We start from the raw sequence: 25,618 nt of genomic DNA, 5'->3' as shown, positions 1-25,618 counted from the left end.
CATTGGTATCATTGACCTATTAGAAGTACATCTGTAAAACAGATCATTGAAAGACATCGCTAATATTACTGCGAGCATGATTGACATTTAGAAAGCATATGTTTGACAAGAACATTAAACAGGAATTTGCCAAATTCAAGGTTGATATAGCAAGGCTGCTAACTTATTAAGATCTACCCATGTGCAACAGAAAACACTGGCTCTTTAGCTAAAAGTAGCTTTAATTTGCATCACAGTTAGGATACAGATGTTACCTATCTGTGACATGTCCAACGCAAACAATATATGTCGATAAAGGTTAAAGCCATGTTTAGAAGGGGATGGAAAAATTGCCTCTACAGACGCTTGCCATAGTATGAAAATAAATTATAATATAAATTACAATTACAGCAAAGTCAAGGGGGTGCACTTTAGTTATGGGAGAGTCTGTAATTTAGTCTCCAGGATGTAACACTCAATGGATAGAATCAGGGAGAGCTTTAGACGTAGATGGGATGGTGCTGTAGGTAGCTCCTTTGGAGACCAGCTATTTGGCAAACCTGAGATCTAGTTGACGGTCCTTTTTCTCCAAAGCCCTGGGATTATGCATTTGAGTCTACTTTCACTCTGATATAATGGGTATTTAGGCATAAGTGCAATCTCTTAAGGTTCACTCTACCTGGCTTTGCCTATCTCCTTTAAAATTTTCACAATCTCTGTGTCTGACAGTTTGTCTTTACTTACCCAAGGACCTTAAACATCTGCGTGGGTAACGAAAGGTAAGTCTTGTAACCTGATCAACTATGACTGCCCCTTCCATGCCTGGTTCTTTCTAACATGGTCCTTTCCTCAGAGGTTCTGGATGCTGGCTACAGAGAGGTTTACTCTAATCCTCATGAGTGAGGTCATTCACTGGACGTCTCACTGACATAGGGGCAGGAGATGAGTCCTAGATCAAGCTCATGCGTCTTCTGTGAGGAAGCTCCCTTTTCCCTGACCGAATTCAGAACCACGTGACAACCTAGAGCAGTGGCATCTTTCATGTGGAAGAGGAGCATGAACATGTTCTTGGGCCCAGGATCATTTAGTTTTTCCTCCTTTACTCTCACCCCCTTCCATTCCTCCTTTACTCTCACCCTCTTCCATCCACTCTGTTCTCTCCTCTAGGACTGTAAAATAAATGCCAGAATTCAACATGTATCTTGTCCTATTATAGTACAAAACAGAGTCAGATACGGTTGATATTAGTTCTCAATTTCAGTTAATAGGTAGCAATCAGAATAGATCTGACTTAAGAACTAAGTACTTTTATCCTAATTCACAACAAAGTGCTTATCCATGAACTTCCAGAGCGCGGTATAATTGTAATTGGAGTGCAACCTAAGCATACTTTCTGATACTGACAATTTGCTAGCAATAAATATTGGACAAATTGAATGGTAACCAGTATGATTTTTACAATAAATACTAATTTCACACTCTGAAAAAGGCTCACCGTGTGAATTGGCAAAAGTTTCCATTTTTATGCATGTAAAAGGGTCTAATGATGCAATATCTAACGTAGAATAATTAATATTTGTATCTAATGCAGAATAATTTTTTAAAATTTATCTCTATTTTCAGACATGACATTAATGGGAAAATAATTGGAATGTTTATAATGTCATAAACGGCAGGATTTTCCTGCTGGGGTGGTTTTGTGAGGCTACATGAAATGGGACGCTCGGCAGGGTCTGCTGTGGTGACCTCGTTTGGGAAGGGACACGGCATCACACTCACCCATACACGCAGTGTGCGGCGGACACCAGCCAGTCACTGCTGACCAGAGATGCGCCACAGAGCAGTCGCCCGCCGTAATACAGACCCACAACCCAGGGCCAGGCCCCCTCTTCGGCATTACTTCCTCCCACAATCTTTGGGGTGATGTCTTGAGCCACCAGTTTTTTTCCACAAGCTATTAAAATAATTGGAGAAAGAGCATCTATTTCATTTTTGTCATTTCTTCTGATGGTGAAAATTGAGTGGTAACAAAATAACTTCAGGTGTCATACAAACTCTATTCAGAATTTTAAACAGAATGCTGGAAGGGGGATATGACAACATATTTACTTACATTTATGGTTACACCATAACAGAATCAAGGAATCCTGTAAACACTGTTGACTGTAACAGAAGAACAATCATATTTTTACAATTATGCATTTAGTATTTTAAAGTCAAACATCCTGTAGGTTATCCTACTTTTGCTTTAGTAAAATGGACATCTTAATGTCTCATATATGAAATGTAGGGAGACTGAATTGTAAGCCGAAGAAGCCCCAGTTTAATGTCAAATAGAGGTGAGTTTACATCCTTATTCTACCATTTCTATGTGACTTCAGGGAAGTTGCTCAATATCCCTGAGACCCAGTTTCTTCTTCCATAAAATGGGGGTGATAGTACTTTATTGGAGGGTTGTGGGAAGAAAAAGCAGTATTTGCAATAAAACTATTAGAGGGCCTTATACACAATGAAATTCTATAAATGATAGATACTGTTATTTTACTTGAACCAATATTGGTTTTCATGATTCTATAACCCAGAGTATGCCTCAGTATTGCCAATCCGGCAACTATTCCGTGCCCAACACTGTGTATGAGGCTGTGTGCTTCATTCAGGGAACCGAACGATGAATATGTCACAGGCGCTGCTTTCAAGGAAGGCAGACATGTAACAAGCACATATAAATGAAAGCATTAAAAAAAGCATAGGCCGGGCGCGGTGGCTCACGCCTGTCATCCCAGCACTTTGGGAGGCCGAGGCGGGCGGATCACGAGGTAATGAGATCGAGACCATCCTGGCTGACACGGTGAAACCCCGTCTCTACTAAAAAAATACAAAAAACTAGCCGGGCGAGGTGGCGGCGCCTGTAGTCCCAGCTACTCGGGAGGCTGAGGCAGGAGAATGGCGTAAACCCGGGAGGCGGAGCTTGCAGTGAGCTGAGATTCGGCCACTGCACTCCAGCCTGGGCGACAGAGCGAGACTCCGTCTCAAAAAAAAAAAAAAGAAAAGAAAAGAAAGCAAAGGCATAAATTACTGAAAACGCATCACCTGCTTAGAAATTTAAATACCAACTCCTTTTTTCAGTGTCAAGAATTCCATTTTAAACAAAAACTAAGCAAATTTGTTTTATAATGCATTCTACTTATCAGCCACTAGAGGTCAGTATAACACAAGAAATTAAAGTACTTGCCCCCCCACTATTTCCAATTGTAACCACAGCAGATACTGGCTACATTAAAACACACACATTATACATGCAGATACACATATAATCGTAATGACTTACATTTATATACTTAGCTACAGCTAATTGTGCATGCTGTTTAGGTCTTTAAAAATGCAACGTAAATAAGACCTAAGATCCATATGTCCAAACAAAGCAATACAGTGTTTCAGAAAAATACATGAAAAAGTTTATTTGAAATCATATGTATCCATATTGAATGGCTGTCATATTCTTTATAATACAGAATGATTTTAGTTGAAATATAAGGAAGTCTATCTTTTTAGTAACTAGTGTGCATGCATGTATATCAATCTAGATATATTGACATGTATTTATTTATAACACCCCAAGGAAGTCTCAGTTAACTCCCCTTTTTGTTAACCCTGTGGTGGGAGATGGTGGTCTGAGTCTTGCATATATCTCACAACAGGTTAAACAATCAGAACAGCCCGGGCTCGGTGGTTCACGCCTGTAATTCTAGCACTTTGGGAGGCCGAGGGGGATGGATCAAGAGGTCAGGAGATCGAGACCACCCTGGCTAACATGGTGAAACCCAGTCTCTACTAAAAATACACAAAAATTAGCCAGGCGTGGTGGCGGCGCCCGTAGTCCCAGCTACTCGGGAGGCTGAGGCAGGAGAATGGCGGGAACCCGGGAGGTGGAGCTCGCAGTGAGCCCAGATGGCGCCACTGCACTCCAGCCTGGGCGACAGAGCGAGACTCTATCTCAAAAAAAAAAAAAAAAAAAAAAAAATCAGAATATAGGTCATATAGGTCAGTAGATTTTTATAGTTGGCTGAATCATTTTCCCGGACATCCTCTTCTTTTACTTATTTTTTTACTACAACCACTAGTGCAAGGGCATTTTCAAAAGTACCAGTTTTCATAGGGATACAAGCATAATCATCTATGCAATAAATAATAAATGCATAAATAAATTAACCAAATTAATAAATAAATGAACATATGTCTGGTTTTCTGCCAACTCAATATAATGTGGCTAATGAAGGAAGGGATCAAGGACATTTAATTAACTGGCTTGTTGATGTCATGAAAGGTTAAAATATGTCTATAAATGATGCCTCTTTCAAATAGCACAAACATACATTATAATAGTGACACCAATGGAAAATGATACTGGCATTTCATTGATAAGCATAGAATAAGCTAGTTCTGATCTGAAACATGCATATAATTAGCATAAATGATTTTAAATAGTTTTTTTCTTACAAATTGTTAAATGCCCCTAAGACATGAATAGAAGAAATTCTTAACGTACAAACTGCTTCAGGATCTATATGGTAATATAAATTTAGACATGCCTTATAGGAAAGGAAATCTAGAAGCCTGCTTTCTCACTTGCAGATGCTTTGCTTCATATCCCATGAGACTCATAATATCAGTCAAGGTCCAGCAAACATTGATATAAAACATTCAGTTGCAAAGTTCTTTTTTTGGTATTCAAAATACTCCTTTACCATTTTTATTTTTTTTTACTGGTTAAGCTCACAGAAATGGTAACTTTTCATGAAAAACTGAATAATTATCTAATTTCATTTTTTACCATTAAAAAAAATATACCAGCAAAGCATCTTAAATCCTTGTTTGCAGTTATGGCTTCTTGCAGTTACGTTCTCCCCACCCACAGCTGTTCTTTAATGGAACTGTAAAATTCAGAAGCCAATTTCAACAAAAATTACTATTAACACCCAAATAGGAGAAATGACAATCTGAGCTAAAACAGATCTTTGAATACAGGAAAAATGCTGCTTTTTAATACCTTAGTAAAGGCTATAAAAGTAAACCTAATATTAAAAAGTAAAAGAGAATATGTAGACACCACGAAAAGTCCAGACTTCTTCATTTAATATTCGTGATCTATTTGCCAAGGAAAGGAAAGAATATCATGATTTTCCCCTCTTTCTTCTCTTTTAGTGGTAGCTAATTTGTGCTGCCTTCTTTAGTCTGATCAACACTGGACCTGTTTTATCCCAGTTCTCACAATTTCTTTCCATGTGATTTAATTGTGTATTAATCCAAGGCTAAGGATAAAAAAGGGTATAAAATTAAAACAAGTCAAATCCCTACGAGTGTGCCAGAAATTTACATATAGAATATTTCTTTTGACCATCTTATATATATTAGGGTTAGAAAATGTTATCAGATATTAAATACTATTTGAGATTACTTAAATAATAAGTCAAATAACTTTCAAGATTATATGACCAGTATGTAATAGCATTCAAATCCGACTGGCTTCAACAATCTCTCTTCTTCCATGTCTATGTACAACTAGTCTAAGAACAGATTTAGGGACCCACCTGGGTGTTAGTATTAAGCTGCCATCAGGTGCTGTGTTTAATTTGACAAATGGTCCACCATTGGTAGAGAAGATTGGCATTGATGAGTTTCCACTCCTAGAGAAAACAGGAAAAAGCACACAGACAAAACAGAAGCATAAAGAAAAGACCATAAGCTAGACTTGCAGTTCCTTAATGCTGTGGACATTAAAACAAATTATGGGATTCCAGCCAAAAAAATTACCGTTTTAATATAAAACTTCAAGTGTTTTCCTATCTAAAGGATAAAGCAAATCAGTAGAATTACCCATAATCACATGAAATGTAATATCTTTAGTCTTTGCTTGCATTCTTAGATATTTTCTTACAAAATTAAAATCATTACATATATCACTTAGTTATCTGGTGTTAGAAATTTGATTTTTCTATGTTGCCAAATAGTTTCCATAAAAAACCGCTTTGAATGACAACTTCACAGCATTGCTGCACTGTAATTTATTAAGCTTTTCTCCTGTATAGCTCATCTTTTTTTTTTAGCTCATCTTTTTAAAAGTGCATGTAGAGAACAACATAGACAAAGACTGTCTTCAGTGTTTACCTCTCAAAACGTTGCTTTGTTCTTCATATTTCATTCAATTCAAAGGCTAACAAGCCCTAATTTAAAGGAAGTCATGTGATTGTGCCAGAGAGACTATGTAGCCTGGGCCTGCAAGTGTCAATGGGCGAGGCACCACAGGGTGGAGAAGGAGACACCTCCCTGTGACCAAAGACATGCAAGCCCCTAGGCTTTCTTTTCCCTGAAAACCCGTCATTCCCATGATCTCAAATGTGGGCTCTAATTGAAGATTTCTCTTAATTATCCTGACACTCTGTTTTAGCCTTAGCCGGAGACTTTTAGCTTTTAATTCTTCATCTTGTTTCTTGCCTTTTATTTATTTCAGATTTTGATCGTCATATGAAAATATCCCTTTAGGCTGGAAACATCCTGATTTCTGCCGTCTTCTGCTGGTGAGCAGGGAGATGGTGTGGTTCTTCCTTTTGGAGTACTGTGACGGACCTGCCCATTGCCTCTTTAAAAGAAGCCCCAATGCACTCCTCAAGCTATTGCCAACACTAACCCTTTTCTGTCTGTTTCCAGGGAACTTCCAAGTAACTGTCAAAGCTTTTCTGATCAATTAGAAGATAAGAGCTATTTAGAAGGTGGTTCTTCTCTCTTTTAATGCTTTTATCAAGCTGAAAGAGTGTTTAGTAACTTTCATCTACGGAACATAGAGCTGGGACAATAGATGTCTATTCTATGTTCCAGAATTTAAACCTTGCACTTTTATTTTTTATTTATTTTTATTATTAATTTTTTTTTTTTTGAGACGGAGTCTCTCTGTCGCCCAGGTTGGAGTGCAGTGGCGCGATCTCAGCTCACTGCAAGCTCCGCCTCCCAGGTTCCCGCCATTCTCCTGCCTCAGCCTCCCAAGTAGCTGGGACCACAGGCGCCCCCACCACGCCCGGCTGGTTTTTTGTATTTTTAGTAGAGACAGGGTTTCACCGTGTTAGCCAGGATGGTCTCGATCTCTTGACCTTGTGATCCTCCCGCCTCGGCCTCCCAAAGCGCTGGGATTACAGGCGTGAGCCACCGTGCCCGGCCGCACTTTTATTTTATAAACAGATAAAAGTAACTCAAACACACAAAGCCATTCCCATTCTTTAATAAAGCCTGAAATGAATTTGCCAAAGGAAAGATGAGCCTTGGAATTCCTATTGTTAGAGATGATGGTATTCCTCCAAGTGGGCAGAAGGAAAATCTCATTTAAATATTTATATAAAATGCTTTTGCTATGGCTTAGAAAACAAAACAGGTATGAAGACATCAAAGGGTAGCTGAGAATGCAGAAAGTCTGGAATGCTCCAGGTCATGAAGAACTTCACAGATGCAGAACAGTTATATTTAAGGACTCACACATTTAGAGCAGACCGAATGTAGATAAAAACAGATCGTAGAGGACCTTGAATTTTATCATTCTTGCAGGTTTTGGTAGAAATCATCATGGTAATCTCAGCCTTCAAAAATATCAAGGGATGCCATCTCAAATTAAAGAGGCTTTAGTTGTGTTTTGCTGTCTGCAGGCTCCAGGAACATCATTGGAATTGGTTAATTAGTGAACATCATTGCTGCCAGAGTAAAGTTGGTTGGTTGGGAGAGTCATTCTCCGACCTCTCTTCTAGACATCTCTCTTATCTTCTTGTGTTTGATCACATTTCTAGAGTCCTCATTCGGCTGAATGCCTGCCATGTGTTGAACATTCTTCTAGGTAGTTTTCCATGTTCCTGACTCCCCATGACACATTCTCAAAGTGATGCTCTCCAGACAAGCAGCATCAGCCTCAGGAGAGAATATGGGTCAAAAGGCAAATTCTCCAGGCTCACTCGAGGCCAACTTAGCCAGTAGTCTTAGGCCTGCTCTAGGGTAGGGCCGGGTTATTTGTATTTTACCAAGCCCTCCAGGTGATCCTGGTGCCTGCTATAGACAGGAAAACATGTCATAGCCAAATATGGCATCTTTTTCTGCTACTGGCACGAGGCTCTGCTTTTTGACATCCAAAGTGACTTCTAGTTACCCAATAATCTGTTTTAAGGCACTCATGTCTAAATGAGGAAACATTTTGGAAGGTGCATCATTAAAAATAGATGTTAGAGAGGTAGATTTTAGACTCTTCACTTATCTATAGCTATCCTTTTCCCCTGTCCCTTGCATATCTCTTTTAAGACAGAGCCTGAAGGGATACATTAATTTCTTGCTTATTTATTTATTTATTTATTTATTTATTTATTTATTTATTTTGAGACGGAGTCTCACTCTGTCGCCTAGCCTGGAGTGCAGTGGCTCAATCTCAGCTCACTGCAACCTCTGCCTCCCAGGTTTAAGTGATTCTCCTGACTCAGCCTCCCAAGTAGCTGGGACTGTAGGTGTGTGCCACCACAGCTGGCTACTTTTTTTGTATTTTTAGTAGAGAGGGCATTTCACTATGTTGGCCAGGCTAGTCATGAACTCCTGACCTCAGGTAATCCACCTGCCTCGGCCTCCCAAAGTGCTGGGATTACAGGCGTGAGTGACTGCATCCGGCCAGATACATTAATTTCTCTGGAAATTCACACCAAAATCTGGACAAAAACTGAATTGAACAAGTATTTAAAAAATATTTATAAATATTTTTAAAGCAAGACTATTTATTACACATCTGCTTCTGGCATGCACTCAGATAGGATTAACGTGATTTTTTTTTTTTTTTAAACATATGCCTATTCTAGAAGGAAAGTCGATTAGAAACAAATTTTTAAGAATAATGGGTATTTGGTAAATGCCAGTTGTTCCACCCTGAGATTCTCAAATGCTGCTCCATGGTGGCACTTCCACTATCCAGCAGATAAAACTGGAGATAAATATACACATGGATCAAAGATGTGTAACGTTATATTCTGAGATGATCTTTTCAACACTTTAGTTTTCTCAACCCGGGCGCGGTGGCTCAAGCCTGTAATCCCAGCACTTTGGGAGGCCGAGACGGGCGGATCACGAGGTCAGGAGATCGAGACCATCCTGGCTGACACGGTGAAACCCCGTCTCTACTAAAAATACAAAAAAAAAAACTAGCCGGGCGAGGTGGCGGGCGCCTGTAGTCCCAGCTACTCGGGAGGCTGAGGCAGGAGAATGGCGGGAACCCGGGAGGCGGAGCTTGCAGTGAGCCGAGATCCGGCCACTGCACTCCAGCCCCGGCGACAGAGCGAGACTCCGTCTCAAAAAAAAAAAAAAAAAAAAAAAAAGAGAAAACAAATATAAATGTGTTGTCTTGGGTTATTTAGAGTAGCTGAACAAAATACTCCTTCAAAAATAGTTACAAAATTATCCCATAATTACATTTTTGTACTAAATATTGTTACCAGTAACATAGGAGTAGGGTATAGGGCCATCAGTTCATACAAATACTTTTCCAGATGTCAGTTCCACATGTGAAATTTGGGATTTGTGATGGACTACTTACATTTCAAATCCTGCCAAGTCAAATTCATTCTTTTTCTGACTAAGCACAATTTATTTCTTTGTATGCACAGTAAACAGATTAAAAAGCAGCAGCAGTTTACAACAAACTATTCCTTATTTTAAGAAATCACAAGGCAATAAATATATACTAAAAATCTTCTCGATAGAATAAAAGATTACCCTATGTGAAGTCACCATTTACTTTTGACAGACAAAAATCTCAGAACTACTAAAAAATTGAATTCAGAGGGAATGCATTATATTACGTTCTGTAACTTAAGCATGCACCCGATGCTCTTACTGCCTCAGTTTTCTTTTCCTGCAAGGAAATTAGTTGTTGACTTTTAGAGAGGCACTCTGTGAAGATTAAAACTAGACTGTACATTTTCTAAATCTTAAAAATGTTCCAGATTTAGAGATTTAGATAGCTTCATTACACAGTCACATAGCTATTTGAAATCAGAAGTTTAGTATCACATAGAAACACCATATAGCATTACCTTGTTGACACACTAATGCCTCCCGGAAACCTATTTCTAAGCTTTTATTGCCATTTTTATGGGTTATATCACCTCAAAGAACTCGCCTTACTTTAGGAAAACTTTATTCCATGTGAGAAAAGAAGCATATAGATGCAATCATTATTATTTTGGAGGTCATAGATGAAGTATAAAAATATACTCATAGATGAATTCTAGGGAGGAAAAAGGATATCTCAAGAATACTTGCATGGTATTAAATCTTCTGCCTCTCTTCTTAGGCCCTGCCTAGGTTTCTTCTCTTTTGTCTCACTTCTCAGGCTGCATTTTCTGTGATAAGAATTCTTCCCTGGAGCAGGAGCTTAGGCGGGGATGTTTTAAGGCCTTTGGACACACTAAAGCGAAAAAGAATAATAACGCTTGCTGCAAATACTGCAGCTAGGCACTGTAGCTCATTTCACACCCCAAAAGGTTTAAGTCATGAATAGAGCCAGGTGGGATTACCCTGAAAAGGCTTTTGGAGAAGGATGGTCGTTTCTTTTCAGATTGAAGGGAAAGAAGGGGATTGATTGAGCACGACAGAAGGCAGGGGAGACCATTTGTATAGGCAGGGGCTTGATGGATAGAAGATATTCGATGGCACATCATCCCACTAGGAGAGTAAAGGTATGTAGGCAGGTAGGTAAATGCCATTTCTGAACTGGACACATTTCAACTGTAATTATTTAACCATGTATTGCATTTATAGCAATACACCTAGCACACACCTAGCCCTGTGATAGCAAACAGGTAAGTTTAATTGATTTTAGATTTTCTGACTTCCACCCTTAAGAGTTGGTGGCATTTACTCAGAAGTAAAGAAATGTCAATAAAAACAATTATCTTAACCTAATCAATTTCTACTTTTGTGCAAGCTACTGTATTAAGAGCAAGAGGTAAATTGATAGGTTAGTCTCGTAGCTATTCTCTGTTATCTTACAGGTGTAACGGTGTTACAAAGGAAGGAAACTGCTGGTACCGGCTTCCTACCAAAAATATGTCTGAGAGAAGTGATACTTGTAGGAAATTGTCAAAGAGGCAGGCTCTCTTCATGGGCAACATCTTGGAAACCTTGGGCAATGCCAACCACTTTAACATTGTTTCCTTAGCTGCTGTTGCTGTTGGAGTTTCTTCTTTTGTTTGTTTGTTTGTTTGGAGTAGAAGGCATGTGGCACACATATCTACATTTCTTATTAAGTTTTCTCAGTGCATTATCACTTTCTAAGGACCTATGAGTGAAATTTCCTTTAGAATTTAGTGTTGGGCAAAACTTGTCATCCCTGTGTAACTGTTAGCATTTATCTTATTTCATCAGGAAAATTATATGGTTTTTAATGTTTTCCTTTTTGCCTGGGTCTCCAGGAATCTCAGACATAAGTGTTAGTAATTACACTGACCTTCCATGTTTTGTAGATTTACCTCTTTATTTCTTTGGATCTTATTTTCCTGTAGTATTCTATTAACCTTACTGCATATGTACTTTGTTATATAGACTTCAGTTCCTTTTTGGAAAAGAGATAATGGAAGAACATCATGGAGGAAAAAAGAAAGAACAGAAGCACATGAGGAAAGAAGAAAGAAAATGAGGAAAGGAGAAAGAGGAAGGAAAAATTAAAGGGAGGGAGGAAAAAGGGAATATTATTTCATTGGATTTCATCAATTTTATTCAAAAACTGTTCTTCATCTCATAGAATATGCAGCGTTAATTACAAGTTGAGCAGGTGGAAGCACTTTTTTGAAGAAAACTAGAATGAATAAGGAAGGTTTTGTTACAAACTTCATAGAGCTAAGGCTTTCTCTCCTTACCTATGTCTGTTTTAGAATGTAGAAACCTCCTCTTTTCCAAATAACAAGATCTAAGGAAATGATAAAGGACATTGCCTTGGGGGGAAACATACTCTCTTGTTTTTATATAACAAAGTAAATACCTATACATTACAGATAATTTTTGGCAGATGATTTGTAATTGTGCCAAAACATAAAAGAGATGTTCTCCCTCTTTTGTGTGTGTAATTATATTCTTAGTCATTTCCTGACAACAAAGTCTCTCTTTGGTGACAAAATACATATTAAAAAGTGTAAGCCAAAATAGGAGTGAAAGACAAAGAAGATTCTCCCTGAATGGTGGATTCTCCCTGAATGGTGGCAGTGCAAAGACATTTCATAAAAGTCTCTTGATTCCCAATAAAATGTTTTCAAATACTTAGTAGGAGAAAGGAGGAATAATGTTTTTCCAAGTAAGAAATAATACCAGTCTGTGGGTGGTGAAAACCTTGCTATGGATATTTTTCACTCTGTTGATGATATCCTTCTCATATTTCTGATGTGATTTCATCTATGCCAGGGTTTGTGGGGGTACGGGGTGGTTCTAACAAAGTCAAAGTACGCTAGGACAAGCTAAGAAATGTCCTGGATTAGGTCAGATAATTCTCAATAGGGTATTTAAACCTGGTACCATAGAAAAAAGTTGTTTGATGTGTGTGTGTGTGTGTGTGTGTGTGTGTGTGTGTGTGTGTGTGTGTGTATCTTTGTTTTGTTTTTATTACCAGGTGAAATCAAACCGTCAAAGTTTGGGGATGCTTTGCATAACTTCTATGTTGTTTTCTACTGAAATGAGTATATGAAGGATCATGCTTGTCTTGACTACTCTGTCAGAATGACCTCGGGCTTTTAAAGAACTAAGACCTCTGGGTGTCCCTTTAGCCAGGGCCCTTCTCCTCTTTGGAATCCCTGGTAGTTCATGATAACAGATAGGAGGTTTGTAGTTGGAAAATAAATAATTATATCTTTATTTTTCCTACCTTTAATCTCTTCTTCTGATACAAATGTAGGTGAGTAACCACAAAATTGTTAGCAACATCTAAAATACGGTCACCATAACAAACTACAGATATGTTCATATCATATTGCAGTTGCTAGATACATATATAAAATATCATTTATGTTCACCTTTGATATTACAGTAGTCATTAGAGCCACCAGTACATCTTATTAAATATGTTAATAAAGAAATATTTATTTCCATGGATTTTAAAATTTTTGATAATTATTTTTAATGTAATAAAGTTCCTTTGTAGTTCTGTGTGTTTTATTTTATATACTTAAGAATACTCTTTTGCGTGTGTAATTATATTCTTACTAATTTCCTGGTAACAAAGTCTCACTTGGGTGACAAAATACATACTAAAAAGTATAAGCCGAAGTAGGAGTGACAGACAAAGAAGATTCTCCAAACTAAGTTTCCCCAGACTGACAAAAGTGCCTATGACACTAAACAAAGGTTCAGAGCACATACCCCAGGTGGTGGTTCTCAACTCTGGAATGCATCTGAATCACCTGTAGGGCTTATTAAATCACAGATTGCTGGGCCTTACTCTAGACTTTTTGGGTTCAGTAGGCCCGAGGCAGGATTCCAGGATTTGAATTTCTATAAATTTATCCCAGGTGGTTCCATGCTGGGATGGAATTTTGTCCTGAAACCACACATTGAGATTCACTGACCTAGACCATTCTGAATCTAAGGGTCTGAGGCTGAGACTAGGTGATCCTCATGTATAACCAGGCTGTACCTTTAAGAGCTGATGTAGCTGTTGTATTACAAGTCAGTGGTACACCTAATGTCACTCCTTGCCCAGAGCAGACATAATTATCACTGTGCTTTCCCCCACCCTGCCAGATAGTAAACCTATTAAGTATTAATGTTTAAAAAGTATCAAATTATGGTAGTTTGCTATTAATGATTTGCTCTTTAATTATTTTTAATTAATGCATTTCTAATTTTAAAATGGAGAAAACATCAGAGTTATAATTTGTACTTCAAGTAAATGATGGACTTTGTAGTTAAGTCAATTAAACCAAATTAAAATAAGATTTTTTCCACCATCTTGCCCAAAGCTTTTCTCACTCACCCTACCACAGTAACATAGCTAAGAATGAAAGTACCTTCTGTACTGAAGTTACAAATAAAAAAATTTTAAAAATGTAAAATATTATTTAATTATTTCTGTGTAAAGCTAGCAAATTAAATAAAAATCATCTAAAGCCAAATCTAAAGCCAAAGGTTACTTTTTTTTTTTTTTTTTTTTTTTTACTGTTCCCATATCTGTGTTGTTGTTTTGCATCCTGAGTTGTAGTAAGTCGAGGTTTTCCCCACATACTTAAACATTTTGGGACATTGGCAGAAAATATGAACAAGGGCAGAAGCGCTACGTGTCTACCGCCTTCTTAAACGAGGATGAAACACAGGTTCTATTTCCAGTGTTCTGGAACTCAGTGCTAAGTTATGTAAACAAATTCATTGTGGTGGTTACATAAGAATCGAAATGATTATGCTCTATGTTTTTGAAAGGCTTATCGGAAAACGTTTTAATCTCTCCCCCCACTATTTTCAAAACACAGCTGCAAAGGAAGAACCTTGGGGTAATTCCATTTATTAGCATTTAAGAATGTAAGGCTCAACTTGATGTTCCTGATATTTAGAAGGATCTTGGACAGGACTAATATGGGATTTAAAAATTAACACCAATTCCTTATAGGCCATCATCTTAGAACACAAATAACTAACTCCACTTTTGAGATATTAGTATTTCCTAAATTCTGTAAAGTTTTACAGAAATGATTATTTTTTTTCCAGATTTTAATGACTTAGCAGGGTATATCAGCTATATCATTTATATATTGGGTTGTAACAGGGAAATGCTATTTGCTAGGATATATCATTTAAAAAAGCATGACCTTAAGATTTTTTTAACCTTTATTGTTGCATCAGTATAAAATGTTTTCTTTCATACTTTGATCAAAGAGATGAAAAAGTTATTCAAGTTACTTTTTACTTATGCATGTAATAAATGGTAGAAAATGAAAATGTTTAATATAAAGAAAGGAAATGATTTACTATGATTTACTCATATGATTTATGATTTACTAGAATCATATGATTTACTAGAATCGGAGGGGAATTGCATTTTGTACCCTATCTGCATAAATAATCTTGAGAGACTACAGTGGCTTTTTAATAAATTGACTACCAAATTACTTTCTACTGCAGCAAACACACATCATTTTAAACTCACTAAGTTTTCTTTCAGTTACCATGCACCAGTCTAGACAAATTCTCATCAAGGATATAACTTTCTTTCAATTACTAGAGCACTGTGGAAACTATTTAATAAGCACAGGCTCAAAGATTAAAGTCTTTGCAGAGATTACTTGATTCATTTCTGAAGAAAGCAAGCACCTGACCTTCATCAAAAATATTGTATCTAAGGCAATGGGATGTACTACTTGTGTTACATACACTAAAAATCTGGTTATTTGTCTCTGTATCTGGTTAGAAGGACTATGATTCACGGGAAATGGGATCAGTGAACTAGAGAGTAAAATCTGGCTGGGGAAAACCATGTAAGTAAATAGAACAGAGCTGTGTGTTATCCACTCAGCTCGGGCCATTTTCTAGAAAACCTTCCTTGACATGCCTTTAATGACTTAAGTTCTGCTACAGCACTTTGCATGTATCACATTATATTGTAATTGTCTGTTTATGTGTCTATCATCACCACATAAGCACAGAAAGCCATGTCTTATTTGTTCATGGAACAGATACAATATCAACACCAGTGCTTAGATTTCTGATCCAGGAATAATAATAATATATTTACATTATATACTGTTAAAATGTAATAAAGATATATGTTTCCTTCCAATGCATTGGAAGGAATGTAAATATAGGAATCAACATTTTGCTGTCACCCAACTAACATGTTTCATTCAAATTCATTGAAAAAACTTCTGTCAAAGTAAAGCGTTGATCATTTCGACCTTTGCGAATAACTCGTCTGAACCCAATACATCCTCCAGGAAACAATGTAGTTAAAATTCACAAACCACAATGGAAAGAACTCCTTTTTTTTATAATCATACGCGATCTTTGAAAGGTGATGAATTGAGACACAAATCTCCTGGGCAGGGAAAGTTCAGTCATCCAGGACACTCGGGCGCATCAAATGTGGAAGCGAGGTCAAGTACCCAATCTCTTTAGCTTAATCTTTAGAAACTAAATTCCTGAGTCTAGATAGCAGCTCCCAAGCAATTGAAGCTAACGGCTTCCTAGGACTTCACCCCTTTGAATTCACTATTGAAGTAAAATTAGTGTTTAAAGTAGGAACTTGGAATGAATGCCACTTACCCAGTTCTTTACTTGAAATGAAAATAAAAGATTGTCAGTTTCTGGGTTTTATTGACTCTTTATCAAAAATCATTGTTTCTCCTACAACTTGCCTTCTTCCAAGACTTTATTTCTGAAAGCTCCCCATGTTGAAAGAGTTTTTGTTAAAGTTTACAAGTAGAATAAAAAGAATGACACACACACACACACACACACACACACACATTTGAAGTACAGGAAGACTGACTAATATGCATAAACCAAATAGATTTTTAATATATGCTATTTATAGAAAATATGCTCAATAAAAGTAGGAATAGAAAGAAATTACAAAAGAATGTGGTTTAACCCATTTTATAAAAAGTTTAAAAGTACATATATGAACAAAGATCTAGAAAACTAGACACTGAGTTTTTTTTTTTTTTAAGTTCTGGGACACATGTGCAGAAGGTACAGATTCGTTACATAGGTATACATGTGCCATGGTAGTTTGCTACACCCAACAACACATCATCTACATTAGATATTTCTCCTAATGCTATCCCTCCCCTAGTCCCCCACCCACAGAGAGGCCCTGGTGTGTGATGTTCCCCTCCCTGTGTCCATGTGTTCTCATTGTTCAACTCTCACTTATGAGTGAGAATATACAGTGTTTGGTTTTGTGTTCCTGTGTTAGTTTGCTGAGAATGATGGTTTCCAGCTTCATCCATGTGCCTGTAAAGGATATGAACTTATCCTTTTTTATTGCTGCATAGTATTCCATGGTGTATATGTGCTACATTTTCTTTATCCAGTCTATCATTGATGAGCATCTGGGTTGGTTCCAAGTCTTTGCTATCGTGAACAGTGCTGCAATAAACATACGTGTGCATGTGTCTTTATAGTAGGATGATTTATAATCCTTTGGGTATATACCCAGTAATGGAATTGCTGGGTCAAATGGTATTTCTGGTCTAGATTCTTGGGGAATCGTCACACAGTCTTCCACAATGCTGGGAAAACTGGCTAGCCATATGCAGAAAACTGAGACTGGACCCCTTCCTTACATCTTATACAAAAATTAACTCAAGATGGATTAAGGAGTTAAACATAAGACCTAAAACCATAAAAACCCTAGGAGAAAACCTAGGCAATACCATTCAGGACATAGGCATGGGCAAAGACTTCATGACTAAAACACCAAAAGCAATGGCAACAAAGCCAAAATTGACAAATGGGATGTAATTAAACTAAAGATCTTCTGCACAGTGAAAGAAACTATCATTAGAGTGAACAGGCAACCTACAGAATGGGAGAAAATTTTTGCAATCTATCCATCTGACAAAGGGCTAATATCCAGTATCTACAAAGAACTTAAACAAATTTACAAGAAAAAAACAACCCCATCAAAAAGTGGGTGAAGGATGTAAACAGACACTTTTCAGAAGAAGACATTTATGCAGCCAACAAATATATGAAAAAAAGCTCATCTTCACTGATCACTAGAGAAATACAAATCAAAACCACAATGAGATACCATCTCACGCCAGTTAGAATGGTGATCATTAAAAAGTCAGGAAACAGGCTGGGCGCGGTGGCTCACGCCTGTAATCCCAGCACTTTGGGAGGCCGAGGCGGGTGGATCACAAGGTCAGGAGATCGAGACCACGGTGAAACCCCGTCTCTACTAAAAATACAAAAAACTAGCCGGGCGAGGTGGCGGGCGCCTGTAGTCCCAGCTACTCGGGAGGCTGAGGCAGGAGAATGGCGGGAACCCGGGAGGCGGAGCTTGCAGTGAGCCGAGATCGCGCCACTGCACTCCAGCCTGGGCGACAGAGCGAGACTCCGTCTCAAAAATAAATAAATAAATAAATAAAAAGTCAGGAAACAACAGACGCTGGAGAGGATGTGGAGTAAAAGGAACGCTTTTACACTGTTGATGGGAGTGTAAATTAGTTCAACTAAATTGATTATTTATATAATGAATAATGAAATTCATTTCCTCTCTTTGCTCTTGATAGGAATTGCGTTCCTGATGAGGCTGACATCACCTGGATGAGGCCTGGAGCCGGGAAGTTTCCATTCTAAATGCAAAGCATTTGGAAATATAACAGGAACTGGAAGCTCTCAGTCCAACTGTTAGAAGCTAACTTAGGTATAGAAGGAATGTACCGCAACACAATAAAGATTATATATGACAAAGCCATAGTTATCATTATATTTGCAGGAAAAAGTTGAAATCTTTTCTTCTAAGAGCTAGAACAAGACAAGGATACCTACTCTCACCACTCTTATTCAACATAACCCTGAAAGTCCTAGACAAAGCAATTAGAATAAAGAGAGAAATAAAGAGCATCCAAATTAGAAAGAAGGAAGTCAAATTGTCTCTGTTTATAGATGACACGATCTTATCTATAGAAAAACCTAAATACTCCACCAAAAAAAGGAATTGATCATTGAATTTAGTAAAGTTTCAGGATACAAAATGAACAAAACAAAATCATTACAGTTTCTATACATCAACAACCAACTAGCTGACAAAGAAATCAAGAAAGTAATCCCATTTATAACAACCACAGAAAAATTAAACACCTAGAAATAAATTTAACCAAGGAGGTGAAAGACCTCTTCAAGGAAGACTGTAAAACACTAATGAAAGAAATTGAAAATGACACAAACAAATGAAAAAAACATCCTATACTCATGGACTGGAAGAATTAATATTGTTAAGATAACAATGCTACCCAATCTCTATCAGATTTAATGCAATCCCTATCAAAACACAAAAGACATTCTTCATAGAAATATTTTAAAAATCCTAAAATTTATATGGAACCACAAAACACACCAAAGAGCCAAAGCAATCCCAAGCAAAAAGAAAAAAACTGGAGACTTCACACTACCACATTTCAAAATATTCTACAAAATTACCGTAACCAAGATAACTGGCATAAAAATGGAAAACAGACCAATGGAACAGAATAGAGAACAGGATAGAGAACTCTGAAATAAATCTATGTTTACAGCCCACTGATTTTTTTTTTTTTTTAAAGGCACCAAGAACATTCACTGGGGGGAAAGAACAATCTCTTCAGTAAGTGATGCTGGGAAAACTGGAGAACTCTATGAAGTATGAAACTAGACCCTTATCTGTCACCACATAGAAAAAACATATCAAAATGGATTAAAGAGTTAAATCTAGGACCTAAAATGTTGAAACCACTAGAATAAGACAGTGAGGGAAACACTCCAGGACATCGGTCTGGACAAAGAGTGCTCGAGTAAGCCCGTAAAAGCACAGGCAACCAAAGCCAAAATGGACAAAGGGAATCACATCACGTGAAAAAGCTTCTCCACAGCAAAGGAAATAACTAACGAAGTGAAGAGGCAGTCCACAGAATGGGAGAAAATATCAGCAAACTATCCATTTGACAAGCATTTAATAACCAGAATATATAAAGAGCTCAAACAAATCGACAAGAAAGAAAAACATATATTCTGACTTTAAAAATGGGCAAATTATCTGAATAGACATTTCTCAAAAAAAGACATACAAATAGCCAACAGAATATGAAAAAATGCTCAACATCACGAATTACCAGAGAAATGCAAATCAAAACCACAGTGAGATACCTCTCACCCCTGTTAAAATAGCTTCTATCAAAAGAGAGGCAGTAAGGGATGCTGGTGAAGATGTGGAGGAAGAAGAACTCCCATAGACTGTTGGGGGAAAATATAAATTAGTAGAGCCACTATTCAGAACATCATGGAGGTTTCTTAAAAAACTAAAAATAGAACTACCATGTAATCCTGCATTTCCACCGCTGGGCATATATTCAAAAGAAAGGCAACCAGTATATCAAAGAGGATATCTGCCCTCCCACATTTATTGCAGCACTATTCACAATAGCCAACATTTGGAATCAACCTAAGAGAAAAGCATATGTTTTATAATTAGAAAACTTTTGGCATATGTTTTTATAGATAGGTATATCTATATTTACATGTACATAGAGTGTATAATATAATTTATTGCTTAAGTATTTGGCTCTGATTTTTAAAGACAAAGATTAGTCTAGATTTTAGCATTACAATAATGTATAAAATAGACACGGTTCTTCCCTTTATAGACCTTATAGTTTAATATGACAAACAAACTTTAAATGATACAGTGTTATAAGTTATAAAGATAACCACATGTGAACCAATATGGTTAGTAATCATTAAATCTTCAAAATCATATGTGTTTAAGGATCAGAATGGTGGGTTAGAGTTGACAGGTTGTAAAACGCAAAGTAAGTATGTTATTGCTACTCATTACTTTCATTTTCTACCTAATTACTTTTAAGACTTGATGGGAAGGTAAAAAACGAATGTGGCGAAATTACATATTTGATGCAAGCTATTATGGCATTAGACTGGGAGGTATAATACATTTTTGATGAGTTATTAATTGGAATTTTTACTTGCATCATCCTTCCTGAGAATATCCTTCTTTATCTTTCTATCATATAAAATTTATAGAAATACTATTGTAGTGGAAGAGGTTATGTAAAATTTTTAATTTTTAAAATATTTTACAAATTTTGCAAAACCTCTCCCACTACAATAGTACCTCTATAAATTTTCCAAAAAAACTATTGTAAATGTGTTGCAAAGATATAGCAAAATCATATTCTCTGTAGTACCCTTGTGATTATTTATGTATATTATGATATAGCATAAAATGAAATAGTTCATTTTTTTAAAAGTCATCTAAAAATTTTAAAATCATGAGAAATGCTCACATATAAGTATTTTGTATAACAGAGCATATTATATTTTATATAATATTTACTCGTACTTACATTTATACACTATACAAAGGTTACCAACAGTGGTTATTATTTGAAAATAGGGTTAATCAAGATTTTAATTTTCTCCCTTTTGCTAATGTGTATTTTCTAAATTCATAACTTTATGAATTTTAAAGCTCTTGCTAAATCTAATTTGATCATAATAAAAACATTTGAGAATCTTTTAAAAGGGAACTCAGTAGAATTACTTACCCTAGTCCCAGCAGTTGACAAACATCATTTGAAATGTGGGTGGTCCAGTTCTCAGCACAAGCTGTATGCCATAAGCTCTGGATTCTGAACTGCACTAAACCATTGTTGTTCGTTGTGCCATTGAAAAGACGCACTAAAGACACGGAGAGTATAATGGTGGTTACCAGAGACTGAAGGGTGGGGAGAATGGGAAGACATTGCTCAGAGTACAGAGCTTCAGTTAGACAGGAGGAATAAGTTTGTGAGATCTCTTACACAGCACTGTGACTATAGTTAATAATAATGTACTGTATATTTCTAAATTTTGCAAAATTGCAAAATTTCAAATTTTCCCATCATGAAAAACGAGAAGTATTTAAGGTGATGGATAGGTTGATTAGCATAATTCAATCATTCCTCATTCTCTCTCTACATATACACACTTTTTATAGATACATATATACACACATTTTATATATACATATATACACATTCTCTATATATACATTCTCCATACATCCTATATATATATTATATATAATAATATCATGTTGTAACCAATAAATATATAGAATTAAATTTTTTAAATTTACAGCTAATTTTTTAGAAAAATTAACAAAAAAAGATGAATTAAAGAGATTAGATTACTCTTGTGGTCATTTTGACCTAAATTGATAAGAGTAGATTACGGCCTCTAAACTAAATGTGCAATGTTCCTAACATCTGTCTCTACTAAAAATGCTCAATTAGCCAGGCATGTTGGCGGGTGCAATCCCAGCTACTCAGGAGGCTGAGGCAGGAGAATCGCTTGAACCCGGGAGGCAGAGGTTGCAGTGAGCCAAGATCGTGCCATTGCACTCCAGCCTGGGCAACAAGAGCAAAACTCCTTCTCAAAAAAAAAAAATCAGCTATAGTTCACCCATGAGGAAACTGTGGCTTGGAAATGATAAGTGGCTGCCAAATTTCACACACCTAGTAAGGGCCATAGCTGTTTTTGAACCTAAGTCTGTATAATTCTATAGTCACTGCTCTTAACTGTTGTTGTAATAGGAAAAAAGGGTAAACAATGTAGCATTATTTTATAGAATTACAACATAGTGTTTGTAGGTAAGACCATAATTACTGATATTTTCCTCCCTTGATGAACTCGCTTAACTTGGTCCAGTCTGTACCTGGCCACTAATGGTCTTAAAAGTCTGTTCAAAATGATTGTAAAATGATGAATGAGATGATAGAAATCAAATGGTATAAAAGCAAGTACAAAGAAAAGAGTACTTTTTGGTGGGGTGGGAATTCCTAAAGTAATCTCTAAACTTGAGTTTCTGTCTTTCAGAAGCTAAGTTTATATATATTGTTAGGTATACTCTTCACAAATAACTTTATTTTCTGTTTATGTGCTGTATAGATCCTAACATCTCAAGTTTAGAGATTGATTGTAGTTTTTCTTAAGAGCATGACCTTCCATCATGCTCTTAAGAAAAACTACAATCAATCTCTAAACTTGAGATGTTAGGAACATTGCACATTTAGTTTAGAGGCCGTAATCTACTCTTATCAATTTAGGTCAAAATGACCACAAGAGTAATCTAATCTCTTTAATTCATCTTTTTTTGTTAATTTTTCTAAAAAATTAGCTGTAAATTTAAAAAATTTAATTCTATATATTTATTGGTTACAACATGATATTATTATATATAATATATATATAGGATGTATGGAGAATGTATATACACACATTTTATATATACATATATACACATTCTCTATATATACATATAATTTAAATTATAAATTTAGCAGATATAAATTATAAATTTAGGGTTTCACCATGTTGGTCATGAACTCCTGACCTCAGGTGATCTGCCTGCCTCGGTCTCCCAAATTGCTGGGATTACAGGCGTGAGCCACCACACCTGGCCAATTATAGCTAATTCTTATTGTTTTAACTTATTTACAGTGCATAATGCATAGTATGTAAGTGTTAAAAATTTGCTTAGAAATAAAAAGACATAATAAAAGTATCCATTACTCACAATGTTATTGAGGTCTGGAAGGGGAGCTGGACTGAAAACTCAGCAGGGCAGTGGGAGAAAGTGACTTATAAGTAAGCATACACGTACCTCTGAATGTGGGCAATAAACAGAACACAGTAGCCAATATGCGTGGTGCTAGCCTGCTTGGTTTGGAATGCTGTCTCTGTGGTATTCTAGGCTTCCTATATATGAATATTTGTTGCTCTAGAATTACAGTTAATAAGTGTGGCCAAATTGAAACAAACAATAAACTGAGGCCTGCGTATTAACTTTTTTCCTAACCAGATGGGGACGAGGTGCTAAAATCATCTCAGAGATGAGATGTTCTCATTCCAAAGCATCAAAACAGTCCTAATAAACACACTTATAATCTTTCTTTTACACCATAGAATCCAAAGGCAGAGGCTAAAGTCATAAAAGTATTTTCCTAAAAATAAGGCATACCACAGTCTGCTTCATCGGAGCCATCCTCACAGTGCAGATGACCGTCACAGAGATTTGCCAGTGGAACACACTCTCCATTTTTACATTGAAAATTGTCTTCCATGCATGGCTCTATGGGGAAAGAATGTTTATTGTATAGGATAAAGAAAACACAAATGGATGATTCTGGAGTACAAATCCCATTTGCTCCCCTTTAAACATGAGCCCTTTGCCACAGCACAAGGTGGAGCCAGCTTTGATACTGAGAAACACCATCAACTTGGTTGTTCAGAATGCCTCAGAAATAGCTCCCAAGCTGATGTGCATGTCGCTTTAAAAGAGTGTGGATGAAACCTCAGACATCTCTTTTGCAGCAAAACTCAGGGAATTTCTAAGAAGTGGCTGAGAGGTCAACTCACCTCTTCCTCATAATTTTGTTAGTATCTCTTCAATAAACAAACTCCTCCCCCTCAAACGAACATACAAGCAACAACCACCGAACTGTTACTTAAGCACAGAGAGGTCCCCTGGCCTCACCATCCAAATGATACTTCCAAACCTTTGTAAGAAAGAACTGTGGAAGTTATCTGTTGGTGGGACCAAAGTTGGATCGGGTTGGAAACAGAGGGCTCAATTAAAAGTTGGTCAGGCAGGAAAGAGTAGTCACAAGGAAACGGAAACTTTGTGGTATCTGTAATGTGAAAAGAAGTTGAGGATAGAGCTCCAAACAATTAAAGCAGTGTTGGAGGCATGGGCATGTGCTTGGCACGTGGAGACACAAAAGGTAAATGAAAAGGCTGGGCAAAGAAGAAATTGGGTAGATCTGGAGGCCATTGGTCGTTGTTTCCAGAGTTTGTTGTGCAAAAAGAAGCCTACTGGAAACATTTCTTACTTAGAAGTAGCTGCTGCTGATTCCTGAGACTGTTTGGTCTTTAAAAGTTTTGTTCTAGGAGAGCCCTCATATCACTGGGAGAGAGAGGTTTGCTTCCCTCTTCTAGCACTTTCTGATTATGGCTTACGAGGTACAGTTATGTGCTGGAAGGAGAGTAGGAACTCCGTGAGGGCCACATGGTTCCCTGACAATGACGATGGTTGTCAGGTGTGGAGAGGTTCAGCGTCTTATGCCCTACATGGCACATGAACAATCATATGGGGAAGCAAAAGCACTTGATAAAGATAAGAAAAGGGAAGCTTGTAGTTTGAAAACTATTAGTGTTTACTAGTCAATACAATAACATTACTATTACACTGCTTTCAAGGAGACTCAATTCAGGTTAATATGATTTCAGAAACAAATTATAGAAGTATCCATGGAGACTTTCTGAATTTATGATGACCAAACATAATGACACTTGAAAGAAATTATTCCTGCTCTTTTAGAATCTAGGTTGTAGACTCACATCTGAGAGTACTGACAAATACCGTTATACTTCTAAAGAGAGGGACTCAGTTTAGCCATACCACACTAATTGAAAAAAAGACCGAAAGTAGTCCAGCAACTATCAATATCCATCAGCTATTTTCAGCTTTTTAATAAAAGGGCATTAGAGTATTTTTCTAAAAAAATATTGAATAGAGTATTTGGGGGGGGGGTGTTTTTATGGGGGAAAGTGGAGTGGGGCCATCCAGCAAACCAAGTGTGGGGTTCCCTAAGAGAATCAATTCCTAATTAGGTTGCCTGAAAGAAGCAAGGTCAGCATCTCACTCCCTGGCCAAAAGTTGGCTACACTGCATAACCACAAGGACCAGGCTTTCATGGGACTAGTGCTAGGGGTTTCAGACTTTTAAAAACTCTGACATTAGCATGAAACAGATTTTAAGTAATAATTCTAGGATACACATCAATGTGTGTGTGTGTGTGTGTGTGTGTGTGTAACTAAATTAAAATTTACCTTT

The 25,618-nt window shown here is 36.9% G+C and overlaps 1 protein-coding gene across 1 annotated transcript in view; it reads right to left on the bottom strand.

Moving 5' to 3' along the window:
• TMPRSS15 (transmembrane serine protease 15) overlaps window positions 1-25,618 on the bottom strand; it is a 135,118-nt gene that overhangs the window by 25,391 nt on the left and 84,109 nt on the right. Inside the window, exons 17-21 of the mRNA XM_045389191.3 lie at window positions 23,744-23,854; window positions 21,288-21,420; window positions 5,568-5,663; window positions 2,093-2,142; window positions 1,759-1,933 (exon numbers count right to left, since the gene is read on the bottom strand). Of these exons, the coding sequence (XP_045245126.2) occupies window positions 1,759-1,933; window positions 2,093-2,142; window positions 5,568-5,663; window positions 21,288-21,420; window positions 23,744-23,854 (565 nt within the window). The remainder of the gene's footprint in view (window positions 1-1,758; window positions 1,934-2,092; window positions 2,143-5,567; window positions 5,664-21,287; window positions 21,421-23,743; window positions 23,855-25,618) is intronic.

This window comes from Macaca fascicularis, chromosome 3, assembly GCF_037993035.2.
Source record: "Macaca fascicularis isolate 582-1 chromosome 3, T2T-MFA8v1.1".
NCBI lineage: Eukaryota > Metazoa > Chordata > Mammalia > Primates > Cercopithecidae > Macaca > Macaca fascicularis.
This window is presented reverse-complemented; position numbering and strand designations above follow the sequence as displayed.